The following is a 17,543-nucleotide window of genomic DNA, read 5'->3' on the forward strand; positions in this document are numbered from 1 at the left end:
TGATAAAAGCATACGTCTGCTACTGTACTGCTGATCTAACGGTCTGGAAACACTACATCAACAGACTTCTCTACCAGGCAATTTCACTATTCTTCATTGGCGAGGACACTTTTTCTCCCCCTCACAGAAAAACTCCCAAGAAACTACTGTACAAGTGAGAGCCGGGGTGGACTAAGGAGCACTCTGCCCCCCTCCCTCTCGCCACCTCAGCCGGCCTGGCACACTCGGTCTCTGTCCCGCTCAGTCTGGCCGGCGCCACACAGAACCGCAGGGTGGGCGCCCTGGGGTCTCGGGCTTCACTGTGCCTCTGAGACACCCTCATGCCCATGTCACTGTCCACGTCAAATCTCCCTATGAGGTTCCCAAAAGGCAGCCAAAGGAACCAGAGGCTGGGAACAGCCAGGCCTGGTGACAGGTATCAGGGAGCCCCTGCAACCACCACTGAGGCAGGATCAAGACTCAGCAAAGGAGGAAAGTTAAACCTTAGGAGCCGGACGCGGCTGGCACGCCTTCGCCTGGTACGGTTACCGTTTCAACCATTTCAGAGTGAGAATTCAGTGCTTTAATATCATCCACTGCAAGGCTGTGCGACCACCATCACCATCCAAATCCAGAACACCCTCAGCATTTTGCAGAAACTCAATGTCCATCAGGCAATGACCTCCCCTACCCTTCTCTCCTCCCATCAGGCAATGCACCCCCACCCCTCTCTCCTCCACAACCCCTGACAAAACTAACCTTTCCGTCTGACTTGGCCTATTCTGCACATTTCACTAAATGAAATCATACAACATGTGACCTGCATCTGGTCTGTATCTCTCAGCCTGACGTTTTCAAGATTCATCCGTGCCGTAGCACGCATCAAAGTGCCACTCTTTCTTAGGGCTGAACAATCCATTCTGTGGTACAGACAGACCACCCGTTAGATGACAGACGCCACACTGCCTCCACTTCACGACTGTCCTGCCAGTGACGAGGCCTCTGTGACAATCGCCTCTCTTGGCACATCCCTGGGACGGCTGGGGGTGCACGTAGCTTCCCGAGGGGACACCAGCCCTGCTCCCCAGCGGCCACACCGCCGTGTCCCCAGCGGCACTGCACCAGGGCTCCACGGTCGCCAAATCTCCACCAGCACTTGTTATGTTCCAGCCTGTGCTCTGGCCCAAAGCCATCCCCGCGAGTGGGGTAGGACAGCCACTTGTGGTTTCCACTCACGCTTCCCTCACGACTAACGCTGAGACTCGTCCTGTGCGCACCGGCCTTCTGCAGATCTCGTCTGGTAAAGTCAATTTCCAATTGTGATGTTTATCTTTTTGGTCCTGAGTTGTGATGGTTCTTTATATATTTTGCATACTGGCCCCTTACCACATATGTAATTTGCAAATATATTCTCCCATGCTGTGTTTTTTTCACTTTCTCCATAATGTCCTTCAATGTAATTCTGATGAAATCCAATTTATGTTTTTGTTTTGTTGCTTATGCTTTTGGTCACATGTCCAATCCACAGTCCCAGAGACTGACACACAGCTTTAGCTGTGGAATTTACTTTGAGTTACTTTTTATACATGGTATGCAGTTGAGCTCCGAATTCAGTGTGTGTGTGGACGTCCCGCTGGCCTAGCAACCACCTGCTGGAAAGACCATTCTTCCTTCACTGAGTGGTTTTGGAGCACTTGCTGAAAACCGCCAAACAGACATGGATGCATGTGCTTCTGGACTGTGGACCCTATACTCGTGCCGGAACCACTCCTGTGCTTTCCGTGCACTGTAGTGTGCTGTGAAAACAGGACGTGGGAGTCCTCCAACTTCGTTCTTCGTTTCAAGTGCATGTAGCTTTCCAGGCCCCATGCACTTCCATAGGACTCTGAGGACCGGCTTTTCCATTTCTACGACAGAGGCCACTGGAATTTTGGTGGAGATCACATCAAACGTGAGATCGTCTGGGGTAGTACTACTATTTTAACAGTATCACAGAGGGGCGCCTGGGGAGCTCAGTCGGTTAGGTGTTCAACTTCAGCTCAGGTCATGATCTCATGGTTCATGAGTTCGAGCCCCACGTCGGGCTCTGTGCTGACAGCTCAGAAGCCTGAAGCTGCTTCGGATTCTGTCTCCCTCTCTCTCTGTCCCTCCCCTGCTCGCTGTCTGTCTCTCTCTATCAAAAATAAAGTTAAAAACATTTCTGATAAAACAGTATCATGTCTTCCAAACCATAAACGTGAAGCACCATGCATTTATTTAAGTCTGCCTTCATTCCTTTAACAGTTTTATAATTTTCAGTACAATTCTTCCACTCTGTTTAATTTCTCCCCAAGTATCTGATTAATTTTGACACTGTCATACACAGAATTGTTAGTTATTTTTGGATTGTTTATTGCCAAGTATATAAAAATAGAACTGATTTTTATGTACTGATCTTGTATCCAGCTAATTTGGCAAGAGTGTTTATTAGATGTGGATTGTGAACACTTTAATTTTCTATACATAAAATGATGTCATCTATGAGGAGAAACAGTTTTACTTCCTTTGCAATCCGAGTATCTTTGTTTTCCAGCTGCTCCCTCATCAAATGCCCTGATGGGAACATCCAGCTTCCGGTGCGATACTGAGTAGGGTGAAGAAAATCGAAGCGAACCACTCTGTTGCTGATCTGGAGAGAGTACACCCCCTTTCACCACTGTGATGTTACCTGTTAGCGTTTCACAGACGCCCTTTATTAGGTGAGGAAGTTCCTTTTTATTCCTCCTGTGAGTGTTCTGATCATGAAAGAGTGCTGAGTTTCATCAAATGCTATTTCCGCATCGACTAAGATGACGGTATGTTTCTCCCTCATCACCTTCCTTGTGCTGAACTACCCCTGTGTTCTTGGGGGGAAATCTCACCTGGTCATGGTGTACAGTCCTTTAAACTTCGAATCCATTTTTTAGTATTTGATGAGGACTTCTGCGTCTATATCCATAAAGGATACTGTTCTGTAGTTTTTTTGTGTTGTCTTTCTCTGGCTTTGGGACCAGAGTAATAGTAGCTTCATAAAATGAGTAAAAAAGTGTTCTTTTCTCAGTCTTCTGGTAGAGTTTCAAAAGACTAGTGTTAACTTTTTATATATTTGGTAAAACTCACCAGTGAAGCTATCTAGCCCTGGGCCCTTTACTGGGAAGCGGAGATTACGGGCTCACTCTCCTCACCTACTAACAGCCCTGTTCAGAGTTTCCCTTTCCCCAAGACTCCGTGTCAACAGTCTGTATTTCTAGGAGCGCTCAGGTTTTATTTCTGGAAATGACTTCGTTTCTCCACAATTTCTGAGGTGGAGTTTTGCCGGACACAGAATTCCAGCCTGGCAGATACTCCTTTCAGCATTTTGAGTGGATCTCCCTACGGCCTCGCGGCCCCATGGCCTGAGGGGCGGGCCGCTGCCCACCGCATCGAGGGCCTTCTCGAGTTTCCGAGGACCCTCTGTCTTCCCACAGCTCATTTACCAGGCGGTGCCCGAGGACCTGTGGCGCCCCCTGCGCGTCCGGCACCACAGTGTCTCAGACTCTCCCCCTCCTCCTCTCCTCCTGCTCCTCGTAGGGGTCGCCTCAGCCGGTGTGCCCTCGAGGCGCAGCCCCCTGCCCCACCTGCCGCTGAGCCGCACTAGTGGTTTTTCCTCACCTCGGTCACTGGACTTGTCATCTCCACAATTTCCACTTTGGGTCCTTTTTACAATTTCTATTCATCCATATTTTGTTTTTTCTCTGGTTACAGAGAGTAGCATCTCCTTACGCAGATAGTTAAACTACTTTTACTTTCTGGAGGAGCGAGGGCGCGTGAGTGGGGGAGGGCGCAGAGGGAGAGAGACAGAATCCCACGCAGGGCCCACGTTCAGCACAGAGCCCGACGCAGGGCTCAGTCCCACAGCACTGGGATCGTGACCTGAGCGGAAATCAAGAGTCAGACACTCAACCGACTGCACCACCCAGGTGCCCCCTAATAAATTACTTGTAAATGAGTGGTTACATAGGAGTCACGTGTAGCTACTTACAGGTATACTTGAAGAAATATGATTTTAAACTAAGTTATTTTATAACTAAGTTATAACTCATTACACGATTGAGGGAAAATTAACCAATGTAAGAACTGAAGAGACAATGGGGCGCCTGGGTGGCTCAGTTGGTTAAGCATCCGACTTCGGCTCAGCTCATGATCTCACAGTGTGCATGTTCGAGCCCCGCATCGGGCTCTGTGCTGACAGCTCAGAGCCTGTGGGCTGCTTCAGATTCTGTGTCTCCCTCTCTTTCTGCCCCTCCCCCACTTGTGCTCTGCCTCTGTCTCTCAAAAATAAATAAATGTTAAAATAAAAAAAACTGAAGAGACAAAAATACCTAAATTTTAATCATACAAAGATCAAACACAAAATGTAATCGTCTAAACTGTCAAATTCTTATGGTAAATATATTAAAGTAAATTAAAGAGAACTTCCCAAATTTAGTCAATACTGAAAGGAACGTTTATAAATGTATGGTTGAACAGAAAAAGGAAAAGTCGAAGAACACCACAATCTAGAGAAAGACCACAGATGTAGCAGGGCCAGTGGATGTCCAAATTGTATCCAGTGCTCTTCTTACATTAATTAACAGCAAGTGACATGCTGCGCGCTTGCTACCGCCTGCCTCCTCACACGTGCACAAGCCCATGAGTTGGCACCGCTGTCACACACGCACGGGAGATGTGGAAGCGGGGGCTCGCGGGGCCTCGAGTACCCGCCCAGGACTCGGAGCCTTTAGAACTGAAGCCACAGTCGAACCCGAGCCCGTGAGCCCGGCGTGCGGAGCCGAGAGAGCGGAGTTCCCAGGCCCCCGCGGCGCCGCGTGAGCCACCCGCCAGCCGGGGGGCCCCGAGCAGCGGGCCCGCAGCCAAGGGCAGAATCTGTTTCACGTCAAGGACTCGCGTTAGTGCGACAGTCATCGTGCGTTTCTGAGAAACCCACCAGCACGAGGGCAGCAGACAAGATCACGTGGGTGCAGAGTTACCAGCGGATAAAAACTGACAAATCCTGAACCTGCTGCAGCCTCCCCTAACCTCAGACGACACGTCGGAATGTCAGTAACTGCCCAGCCTTAAATTAAAAAAAAGAAAAAAAAAGACGAATTTACTGTAGCGCAATGTGTATTCAAGGTAATCTGAGGAAGGGTACCTAGAGTGCTTTACAGTTCTGTCAACTCTTCTAGAAGCCTGAAGCTATACAAAAAGAAAAACATTTAACAATAACTTTATCAACAAGGCAAGATCTGAGATTAGGCTGAAGTGATCATGTGAGCTACTGACTGAATACTGAACTCGACAGACAGGGTGATTTATATTTTACCCTTAAACACATAAGACCTAACGTTTGCCTTATACACATCCCGGGCGACAAGACCCCAAAGTGACTCTGCCCCATCTCGGAGAGTTTGCTTTGTTCTCACCTCGGTGAGTCGATGTTCAAAAACAGCCAAGAAAACAGTCTAGAGGAAAATCAATTCGGAAGTCAGTGCCCAACTCTCTCTGCACTTTCCATCGATTCTCCGGCCCCACAATTAGCACCAACAAAATAAATAAACAAATAGGCCCAAATCGCACACAAGGCAGACAATCAATAACCAACTGGTGGTACTTTGAAGGACTGTTGAAAACTCAGACACACACAGTGAATTAATGGTGTAATTAAGGACTACTTTAAAAACCTGGCTGCTGGAAAATGCAAACTAAATTATCCTCAAGAAGAAGGACAAAAGCATTGCAAATTAGAAATTAGGTATTAAATTTTAAAAAGATTAGCCACCGTGTGGCTTTAGTCCTTGTTTTAACTGACAGCAACACGTATCACAATCGGGCCCAGAACTGCAAGTCCTGTCCCAACCTCGGAGGAATACCAGCTTCATCAACTGGCCAGCAGCTGTTTAAAGGGTTAGCATCACCCAGGGGCGCCTGGGGGGCTCAGTCAGTTAAGCGCCCGACTCTGTTTTGGCTCAGGTCATGATCCCAGGGCTTGTGAGATCGTGCCCCATGTCGGGCTCTGGACTCGTGAGACAGAGCCCTGCACCGGGCTCTGGGCTGACAGTGCAGAGCCTGCTTGGGATTGTCCCCCTCACTGCCTCTCTCTCTAAAACACATAAAATTTTTTTCAATATTTATTTATTTTTGAGAGACAGAGAGACAGAGAGACAGAGCATGAGCAGGGAAGGGGCAGAGAGAGAGGGAGACACAGCAGCCAAAGCAGCTCCAGGCTCTGAGCTGTCAGCACAGAGCCCGATGTGGGGCTCGAACCCACAAACCGCGAGATCATGACCTGAGCCGGAGTCGGCCGCTTAAACAACTGAGCCACCCAGGCGCCTTTAAAATAAATAAACTGAAAAAAAGTTTTAGTTTTAGAAAGCTAATATCACCCAAATTCATACTATTAATTATTGTCTAGGGAAGGAGATTGAATACAAAATTTTTTTAAATAAAAAAGTGACAATTTTTCATCTTTTTATAATTTTTTTCCTCTATACATATAAATCTTTTGTTTCTGAATGCTATTCCAGGAAAATGTGGACTCTGTTTATCCAGAACTGAGAGGATTCAATTAAGGAAGGATTTAGGGGTATACACACTTTCTGGACAAGGATTTGGGGTGCACACTTCCTGGACAAGAAAGATTTGGGGGTGCACATGCTTCCCGGACAAGGATTTGGGGGTACACATCCCATACAAGGATTTGGGGGTGCACACTTCCTGGACAAGAATGACTTGGGGTGCATGCTTCCCAGACAAGAAGGAATTGGGGGTGCACACACTTCCTGGACAAGAAGGATTTGGGGTGCACACTTCATATATAAGAAAGATTTGAGGGTACACACTTCCTGGACAAGAAAGATTCGCAGTGCACACTTCCCGGACAAGAAGGATTTGGGGGTGCACACACTTCCCAGACAAGAAGGATTTGGGGTACACACTTCCCAGACAAGGATTTGAGGGTGCACACACTTCCTGTATAAGGATTTGAGGATGCACACTTCCCGGACAAGAAGGATTTATAGTGCACACTTGCTGTACAAGAAGGATTTGGGGGTGCACACACTTCCTGTACAAGAAGGATCTAGAGTGCACACTTCCTGGACAAGAAGGATTAGGGGTACACACACTTCCTGGACAACAAGGATTTGAGGCTGAACACTTCCTGTACAAGAAAGATTTGCAGTGCACACTTCCCAGACAAGAAGGATGTGGGGGGGCGCACACTTCCTGGACAAGGAGTTGAGGGTGCACACTTCCCGGACAAGAAGGATGTGGGGGTGCGCACACTTCCTGCTAGGCGCTGAGTTCTGGGCTGCGCTTGTTCCCCAGTAACAGGACACGGCAGGAACGGCCTGGCTTTTCAAGGCAGTTGTCTGACAACCAAATGGACACGCTGCCTACCTGCCCCCCAAAGGCGGCCCAGCTGGTCTGGAAGGGGCGCTGCGTGACCACCAGGGAAGTAAATGTCTCGTGTATAACATTAATATACTGACCAAATGACAGGAGGATCCTGAAAAGAGCATGAGCCATAACTTAATTTTTTCAATAATCGGGCTGAAATACCACGAAAACGAAGTATTCCATAGGTGTGTGTCTTGCTGATCTTTGCGCTCCCCGGGGCACTGCGAACACTTTGTGCACTTCTCAGCTGTTGTAGCTATTTTCCTAGAACAGTGAAAGGGATCTACTGACTCCCACAAATAAGGCAGTCCAGAGGATGGATGGAGATCAGGTACGGTTCCATCAGGGCTCTGGTCTCCAGAACCCTAACTTCTAAAGGCTGCTTTATAAAAGATTATCTTTTAATTCTGTAAGATCCAATTTCAATGGGTAATAAACAGGCCCCCAAACTGAAAATAATAGTATTCAGAGCTTTTTATTTCCAGCTCACAAGGTGGTAAAGCTACTCCTCACATGCCTATGTAGCCAACCACGGCTTGCCACACAACCTATAACGCAAAAAGAACACACCCACGTCCTAAAAAGAACGTTGGTCATTTCCTTAAACACAAGATCACTGAGACGCTCCTAAGCTCAAAAATGACAAATTTCTAAAGCTCAGATGATTTTCCTCACTGTGGTAATGGTGAGGAGCTTCAGTAAGCACGTACACAATCAAGGACACAGATTGAGAAACAGCTGCCAAAATCACACCATCCAGTCATTACAGGAGAACAGGCCTCGACCGCATCAGAAGCGGCGTCTCCCTGTGTCAAGGGACAAGCACGAGCGCATGACCCGGACGTCCCCTCACTGCAGAAGTGAGGCCGGCTCGCACTGCGCGGTGGGAGAATCAGTCTCCACTTAATCTGGAACAGGTAAGTCTGACTTCAAGTTCTAATTAAATAAATGACTATGGCATTTTCAAAAAGTCGTACCTAAGCTAAAGACCCAGACTTCAGCTCAGTGAATACAAGCCGCCCTACTGCGGGCGTGGAGAGGCGTGCGCACATGCAAACCCCAAAGCTCCCTTTACGTAAAATTTAAAGCAAGACCAAACAAGTCAGGTGTCAGAAGTTAGGCTGGTGTTCAGCCTTCAGGAGCAGGAAGGGGCAAGGACTTGGGGCGGGGGGCGGGATGACAGGTACCGGCCGGCCCTGGAGGGCAGCTGGCTCTGACCGTAGCATCAGGCGTGACACTCACCACCATGTACCCCGCTGTGTGTGTCCACACCGGGAGGTACGATGAGCCGAGTGATCGGGAATAACACCACTTCCACCCGAGACAGACGAGGCTAAACAATGTGTGTGAGCCTACAGCAAAGCAAAACAAAATCTTCACAGAATGCAATTTTTATAAATTGCATATTAAAAAAGTTAAAAATAATAGAATAACATAAATCTAAACAAAAGAGATTAAATGTATGGCAGGGCAGACCCTGGGAAAGGTGTGAAATTCATCTTAATGACAGGACTGGATTCAAGAAACTGGCTTATTCCCAACCCTTGCATTTAGGAAACTACAGGTCGGGGCGCCCGGGGGGCTCAGTGGGTTAAGCATCCAACTCTTGGTTTCCACTCAGATCATGATCTCATGGTTCTTGAGTTCAAGCGCCACGTCGGGCTCTGTGCAGACAGTGTGGAGCCTGCTTGGGATTCTGTCTCCATCTCTCTGCCCCTCCCCACTCTCTATCTCAAAACAAATTAAAAAAAAAAAGGTCAAACTAAGTTCTGACAGATACCAAGGTAACCATTAGTAAAATGAAAGCATAGTATATTTTCAAAGCTTTCAATTCATAATTTTTTAAAAAGATAACTCATTTAGCTAAAGTATGAAAACGTTTCTTCTTAATCTATACAGATTCACTGTGTAAGCCCTATAAATAGAAAAAAAAAAACTTTGAGAGAACTGACAAGCTGATTCTAAATTCACATCTAAGCAGAAATGGCACAAACAGCAAAGATACTACGGGAAAAGCTCCTACCAAACATCAAACCATAAAGTGATGGTTATTTAAGTCATACTGACAAATAGCAAAAAACAAAACAACTCAAAAAGAAAGAGTCCAGACACAGACTCGGTGCACAGGGATTCAGTGGACAGTCAGTGCGGCGGAGCAAGCCCTGGGGCAGGCCAGCAGGCGAGTCTGTGACTCTGCACTGCTCTCGTAACTCCTCCCTACCAGAGAAGCAACATGAAAATAAACAGAAGAAAAATAATTTAGAAAGAGCAACCACAGACACAAGATACCCAAACGTATAAAACCACGCCATGATTCAAGTCTAGAAAGACAGACAAATCCACACAAAAAGTGGGTTGAAGGACAGGCCCAGTGACTGGTAGAATAACGGTAACGAATAAGTGAGCGGAAGCTGGTCAACCTCACTGGTCGCAGTAAGGACCCGAGACGCCGCCCCTCCCACGTTGGAACCCGGTGACGGGAGCCCGGGCCAGGTGGAGAAGGGGACCCACAGGGGGCGGGGGGCCTGGCACGGCTGCTCCAGCGCAGGGAAGGGCAGGAGCCAAACTACAAGGAGGCGCTGGCTCCGCGACAGCCGCCCACCCCGCCCACAGGGCCGACCGCAGAGGAGCCCCCAAGTCCGCACAGGGAGGCACGTAGAAGGGCTCTTTTCAGTGACACTCAGGAGGTTACGGCTACAAAGACCGTCACCCGCATCAGTACAAGACGCTACACAGAAAACGGGCGTCCATCTTTTCTACACGTAGTAACAAAGGACAACTCTAACGCGGCCACGAAGGAGCTACAGGCCACGCGGAGCTGCCCGCACAGCGCCTGCCCCTGTAGACGCCGCCCGCCCGCACCAGAGGCGCCCGAAGCCACTCCCAACGGCCGGTGTTGCAGCCATGCCGGTTTAAAGAGCCACTGGTCCCCGCACAACTGGTCACGCGGAGACTACGGGACCGCAGCACGGATTTCAAGTTCATCCACGAGAAACGACGTGGAACCAGGAGGCCGGCCTTCTGCTCGGCCGCAGGGGAGCCCCCACACCCCCAAGGCCACATCAGGGCGTCTTCAGGGCAAATGCCATGCTCCCCTACAAGGCACGGAGGGTTGGGGCACCTGGGTGGCTCTGTCAGTGGAGCGTCCAACTTTGGCTCGGGTCATGATCTTGCAGTTTTTGAGTTCCAGCCCTGCATCGGGCTCTGTGTTGACGGCTCGGAGCCTGGAACTGCTTCAGATTCTGTGTCTCCCTCTCTCTGCCCCCCTCGACTCTTACTCTGTCTCTCTCTCAAAAATAAATACGCGTTAAAATAAAAAATTTAGAATGCACAGTGGGCTTAACCCCTGAACGTGCTGACAGTGCTACAGCTTCAGTGAAGTTCCTGTCCTGAGTGCGATAGCGCTGAGGGTTGTGAGTGTGTGGCCCCTCATTCTACTCTGCCAGAGGACCTGTGGTTTGGGCCGCGTCACTTGCACAGCACAGGGTGACCCTGCAAAGTGACAGAGCGGGTGATTCTGCACCACACACAGACGAACACGGGAGACCCAGGTCTGGCTCTGCCGCACACCTGGCCGGGGGATTTGACCTTCTGACTTTTCACCGTTAACACTGGGATGATAATCTCCCATGGACCCCAGGTGGCTCTGTTGCTCAGAGGTAACTGACTTTCAAAGCACCGCACAGAACACGCACACATGCGAAGTGCGGTAGCATCACGGTCCAGAGGAAACCGTCACCAGGGAGAAAAAATCTGGAGAGCAGCGGAGTGCTCACGCCTGCCCCACCCGAGCCCGAGCCGCGACGGCACTCCTTACTTCGTGGTAGGCGTCCTCGAGCTCCCCGTCGTATATCCAGCGGTACAGGAAGCTCAGCACGGGGTGCGACACTAGGCTGAGAATGTGCTGCACCAGCGACCTCACGTATGGGTCCCCCGTCTTCGTGTACGCGTGGACAGCAGAAGCCAGCTCACCTCCTTTCCTCCCTGGGGACACATGCAAACACCCCATTACGCTCCCTGGAGAGACCACGTAACCGAGATGCAGTGGTTCCTCGGTATCGCCTGGGCCCAAGGAGTGGCCACCAATGTGTCGAGGAGCCGAGAGAGCGAGAGTCTGCGCTGGGTTTCACGAGCCAGTGCCAGGTTCCCCCCCACCTCCTCCTCACGGTCGCTGCGGAATGTTCAGGAGCAAAAACCCTGACTCACTACTCATAGTGGAACATGAATTTTCACCTTTTCTGACTGAGACACACATTAAGGTTCACACTTTATGCTGCGATCTGGGATACCAACATGTACGTAATTATGAAAGTTTCACAAAACAAGACTTGACTTTAACGCTTCCTCTTTTCCTTCCTTCCTTACTACCCTACACTAGTCTCAGCTCACGGCACTGGTCTCACAGCCCATTAGGTGGCTGGAACTCCCAGCCTGAGAAATACTGCTCTAGTGAATGGTCCCGGGTCCCAGGAGCACAGCTCAGAATGAAGTCCTGGCAGGGGCAAAAAGCAGGCCCAGAAATACAAACATGCAAAAAGCTTCTGACAGTAAGAATTCAGGATTTGCTTGATTAGCTTGCAGAAAGACTTTCGGGAAGCCTGATGTGACCCGATGTTGACGGGATGCTCCCGCAGGTGCGCGCACAGGTGCCCAGGGGAGGGCAGAGGTGTCAGAAGGACTCAGAGGCCCAGCACACAAGGAGCTCAGTGCACACGGAAAGGGGCGGGGGCTGCAGAGAGACCGAGGAAGAGTCTAGAAGGAACCCACATGGGGCACTCGTCATCTGAGAAAAGGGACAAGTTCATTCATTGTGCCCAACTGCTTTCTCCTTCTGGGAGGAGGTGGCAGGAAGTGGGGGAGGCAGGGCACGGACAGCGTGATGAGCTCAGAGCCACACACGCTGGTGCTCCGGGCCCCGCCTCACGCGGCTGGAGGGCAGCGGGCGGGGCCGTGCCCTAGGGGCGGACCACTGGCTTCCCCCAACTCGGTTCTCACAAACCTGAAAGGAGGCTATTAGTGCCCCTGCATTACAGAGAAAAGACAAAGAGGTTCTTGGCCAGCAGAGCTCCTACCGTGAGAAAAAACGTTCAGAAGGCAGGAGACGCAGAGCAAGAGCCCGGGGAAGCCCCGGCCACCCAGGCGAACCAGAGGACTCATAACACACGGCTGGTGAGCCCAGACCCGGGCTGTAACCACCAGAGGGGGAAACCCCCAGGACAGGCTGTGGGTCAGAGACAAGCGAGGGGGGCCTAGGGATGAACAGCTACAACACCGAAGACCACGAAGTGCTTACAGACTAGACACCCTCTCCTCCTTCCTTCGTTTCGATGAAGTACTGAGCTTCCACAAACATAAACATGAGGCCATGACAGCAACTAGTTATTTTCCCCTGTGGGTGATCTACGAACATGTACACAATCTGCACACTGATGCGTGTCAAGGATTCCCGAGAGCAGGCACACAAACAACCGTAGGGGAAATTCTCTAAAAGCTGCTTTGAAATAAAGCAGGTCCATGAAAGGCAAAACAACCTTGGCAGTGGTCCACCAGGGCCGCCAGAGTCTTCAGTCTGATCTTGGGGTCGTACGTCCAAACCAGGAGGCGCCGGAGCGTCAAGCTACTCTCAAGGCCCAAATTCACTCCCTGATCATCCTCTAACTGTAGCTGAAACACAATAAAGACGTAACGTGTAAAAACAAGCCACCAAATATGCCCAATTTCTTAATCCACGTAAAGTCAGCACGGGGAAGGGATTATTCTCATAAAAATGAAGTGACAGGTCCCCTCTGAGAGAACAATAGTTTCTACGCCTACCAGTGATCTGTCGGAACGACAAGAGCTCTGAAAATCAGCACTAACTGCCTCTTGAACACACTGAAACTTTACGGATATCAAGACCTTATGAACAGCATTTAGCAAACATTTCTACCTTTTAAAACTGATTACAAAGAAACTTAAAAATTCTATATAGTTTCAATTTCGTTAGACGGCAAATCATGACGAAATTAAAACAGAAGCAAGTATTTATTACCTGGGAATGTAAGACGGAGAGCAACCGGTAGTATTCCTTCAGCTCCTGGTGCAAGGCCGCGCAGAAACTCTGTGCAGGGAGAAAGCAGGCGGCGTGAGCGGCCAGCGCGGCCCAGCGATCGGCCAGCACGGGCGCGGCCTCCCGGCAGCTCTGGCCACCAACGCAGCTGTATTTCATCACGCGAGGGGGCTTTGCAGATGGAAATAACAGATTAAGCTAGACGTGTATTCACTTTGACGATGATCTTTTAAGATCACATCCCTTCTAAATCTTTAGAGCTAAAAAGTCATTTTCTCCGGGGCACCTGGGAGGTTCAGTCGGTTAAGCTCTGGCTGTTGATTTCAGCTCAGGTCATGATCTCAAGGTTTGTGAGTTACAGCCCCACGTAGGGCTCTGTGCTGACAGTGCGGAGCCTGGATGGGATTCTTTCTCTCCCTCTCTCTCTGCCCCTGCCCCACTGAAACTTTCTCTCAGAAATAAATAAAACACTTCAAAAATATAATTTTCTCTGCTTTTAATTAGAATTTAAAACCTGGCAACTCCATGCCAATTTCTCCCAAGTTTTCACTCTTGTTTGTGCTGCTCATTTTCCACACCCGTATTACTAAAAACTTCTTTGTACCTCTACGATCTTAAATTCTGAAAAGATGAGGGGCGCCTCAGTTGGTTAAGCATCCCACTTCGGCTCAGGTCATGATCTCATGGTTCATGAGTTCAAGCCCCAAGTCAGGCTCTGACAGCTCAGAGCCTGGAACCTGCTTCAGATTCTGTGTCTCCCTCTGTCTCTGCCCATTCTCCGTTCATGCTGTCTCTCTCTCAAAATAAATGAACTTAAAAACATGTCAAACCAGAAACTGTAAGAAAGACCCTGACACAGTCCTGTGACAAGAACTTTCTAGAATGAACTCTAGGACATAAACCCAAGGATAGTCAGTGGGAAGGACTGGAAAGGATAAAACCTGTTCTCTTTAAATATCCGGCTCTACGCTCTTCTGCATACGTGGAAGCGATACACGGTCAGTCCTCCGCAGGTTTAATGCACACCCATATTCTGTGTTCACACTCCAAGAGCCGCTGTGAATGCCAGGCAGCACCTGATTCTCTCTGTCAATACCCACCATGGCCGCCATCTCCTTGAGTGGACCAGGATGGCTACACTGTTGTAGTATCAAAGCTTCCTTATTTAAAAAGAACCCTCTTCTTAAGAATCACTTTCATGATAAGATTCTGAGCAGACTCAGCACTCCCCAAGACAAAGGCGTCCTAAATGTTCTGGTAACAACAGACGTACCTGACCCACAAGTCCAAACGAACGGTCTAGACTCCTCTGGTCAGTGTATTTTCTGATTTTATTATGCAACCATCCCAACTCAGCAAGTCTGACTGTCGTATCCCTCAAAGATTTACTTAGGTTTGCCTAAAAAGTAAAATATATCAAGAGTTAAAAATTAGCAGTAGAAATTCAATTGTTTTTCTAAATCATTTGTACTTTTAGTATCCTGATTTTAGGCTCCAAAACACAGCACTTGCAAGTAACCAACACACCCTTGACAAAAAACGACGAGAGTCTGGGAACAAGGGCACCAGGGCCAGCAAGGAAGGGGCAGTAAAGCTCTCCCCCCTGAGGAGCGGCTGGCTGGTTCCCAGCACGGCAGGGACCCGCTGACATCGGGACGTCCTGGGACAGCCAGCACTTGCATAAGACCATGGCATCAACAAGAAGGGGCCGTTGGGAAGGAGGTTCTGGAAGGGGAGGCAGGCAAGCGGAGGCCCCTTATCCAGGACCGTGCATCTACAGCAGGGATGCCGAGCGGTTCCCGCCCCTCGGTGCCTCCACCTCACCATCACAGAACACAGGGGGCGGCTCGTGGGGTGGCTGCACCGCGAACACGAGGAGAAGGCGGCTGCGATGCAGGGAGAGGGAGCGAGCGCTGGAGACGATGGCCCCAAGCAAGGGCACCCGAGCACAGCCCGCGGGGACGCAAACGCTGCAACCTGACCATGGGCCTGACCGGTACTCCCGGCTGTGGGCCCCGTACCCCGCGCACCCGTCACCCCTACAAGCTGACAGCTCCCGGCCAGCCGTACTGGCACCTGTCCTGCCTGCCTGAACTGTACCTTCGCCTCCACTTTGTAGCGGTTCTCCGTGCTGTCCATCTTGACGTGCTTGCCGTCTATACCCTGGAAGACGTACACGATGTCGCGCACGAGGGCCGCCTCCGCAACCTCCCCAGCACCTGGAGCACGGGTTTGTGAGAGGAATTACTGAATGACACAGTTCAAGATGTGACCCATTTTACTCACACCTCGTCTTACGTTATGTGTCAATTACCAGGAGGAATTTTCCAATTAAAAAAATGAGCTTAAGATGGAAAAATATGAAACTCTAAAACACAAGAATTTTCTCAAAAGGATATGGAGATCATATAATTTCCTATACAAAAGTCTTTAGGAAAAAAAAAGCAGGAGTGTCTGGGGGGCTCAGTTGGTTAAGTGTCCAGCTCTTGATTTCTGCTCAGGTCACGATCTCTAGTTCATGAGTTTGAGCTCCATGTCGGGCTCTGCGCTGACAGTGTGGAGCCTGCTTGGGATTCTCTCCTCCCTTTCTCTCTGCCCCTCCCTCGCACACAGTCTCTCTCAAAATAAATAAACCATTTTAAAAACTGCTGCAGGGCACCTGGCTGGCTCAGTTGGTTAAGGGTCCAACTCTTGATCTCAGTCCTGGTCTTGACCTCACGGTCACGAGTTCAAGCCTCACACTGGGCTCCACACTGGGCCATTATTTCATAGACGGCATTTGGGAAAACTGTTACAACACAGCCTGAGCACAAACTTGGCTCCATTCTCAACCACACAGAAAGAAGCAAATACAGTAGAAAAATGAGGATTTCCATAAACCTTGGGACAAAAGCAAAGTCAGAATTTAGGTGGCACTCAATGACAAAGAGGCAATGCTCAGAAACCCAGACATCAGCGGGAGGAAACATGTAGTGAGAACACGGCCAGGGACCAGCTCTCCCAGAGCCAGGGCAGTGAGTCAGCAGGTGGGGACAGGTCTGCACTGCAGTCGTGGGGATGACATTCCGTAAATATCAGTGACATCAAATCGCTGGCAGTGCCGTTCAAATGGTGCCTGCCTCTCGTTACCGACTGCTTTGTCTACTTTTCCATCAAGTGCTAAGAAACTGAAACTGAAGTACCATGGGTCTGGCTTCTCTGTGGTCTGTGCGTGTGAAGCTGTGTCCGGAGGTGAACATACAGGCAGGAGCACTATTCCTTCCTGAAGAACGGACCCTCTCGCCGTTAGCAGCATCTACTCTGACAGCCACGCAGCCGCCTGTCTTCCCGCGATTACACACAAGATGCACTTTTCCACCCATTCCCTTCCAATCCATCTGCATCCCTACATGTAGAATATAGCTCTTTTGGGCAATACATAATTGTCTAAATGAATTTTTTTTTTAATGTCCTTTAAACAAAGTGTCTAATCCACACACATTTAATGTGACTACAGGAAGGTTTTTTTTTAACGTTTCTATTTATTTCTGAGAAAGAGATAGAGACAGTGTGAGCAGTGGAGGGTCAGAAAGAGGAGACACAGAATCTGAAACAGGCTCCAGGCTCTGAGCTGTCAGCACAGAACCCAACGTGGGGCTCAAACCCATGAACCGTGAGATCATGACCTGAGCCGAAGTCAGATGATTAAGCGACTGAGCCCCCCAGGCGCCCCAATAGGAGTGTTTGATTTAAATTTACTGCATTGCAGTATGTTCCCTATTTCTCGCCCTATTCTCTCTGACACCCCCCTCTGCACTTCGGGACTGATCAAGTACACAGTGACGTCCTTTTATCTATGAGCTTTGTGTGTCACCCAGGCTCAGAGGCTCTGGTAGGGACCAGGAGTCACGCCACAGGAGTGGGGAGGGGCCCTCTCACTGTCCAGAAGACAGCCGCCCAGCCACAGTGTCCCCCCAGCCGTCACAGTCACAGGAGGGCCCCAGGTGGGAAGGGTGGCTGCACAGGCCGGGCTCTGCCCTCTGGGCTGTGTTCCCAGACCCGTGCAAGACGCCCCTGGTCCTCACATTCTGCACCAGCA

The 17,543-nt window shown here is 49.7% G+C and overlaps 1 protein-coding gene across 1 annotated transcript in view; it reads right to left on the reverse strand.

Moving 5' to 3' along the window:
- The window catches only part of TUBGCP3 (tubulin gamma complex component 3), a 66,530-nt gene that overhangs the window by 35,207 nt on the left and 13,780 nt on the right, over positions 1-17,543 (reverse strand). Inside the window, exons 7-11 of the mRNA XM_077754009.1 lie at positions 15,566-15,684; positions 14,739-14,864; positions 13,448-13,516; positions 12,948-13,080; positions 11,234-11,400 (exon numbers count right to left, since the gene is read on the reverse strand). Coding sequence (XP_077610135.1) covers positions 11,234-11,400; positions 12,948-13,080; positions 13,448-13,516; positions 14,739-14,864; positions 15,566-15,684 — 614 coding nt within the window. The remainder of the gene's footprint in view (positions 1-11,233; positions 11,401-12,947; positions 13,081-13,447; positions 13,517-14,738; positions 14,865-15,565; positions 15,685-17,543) is intronic.

This window comes from Crocuta crocuta, unplaced genomic scaffold, assembly GCF_008692635.1.
Source record: "Crocuta crocuta isolate KB4526 unplaced genomic scaffold, BGI_CrCroc_1.0 scaffold31, whole genome shotgun sequence".
NCBI lineage: Eukaryota > Metazoa > Chordata > Mammalia > Carnivora > Hyaenidae > Crocuta > Crocuta crocuta.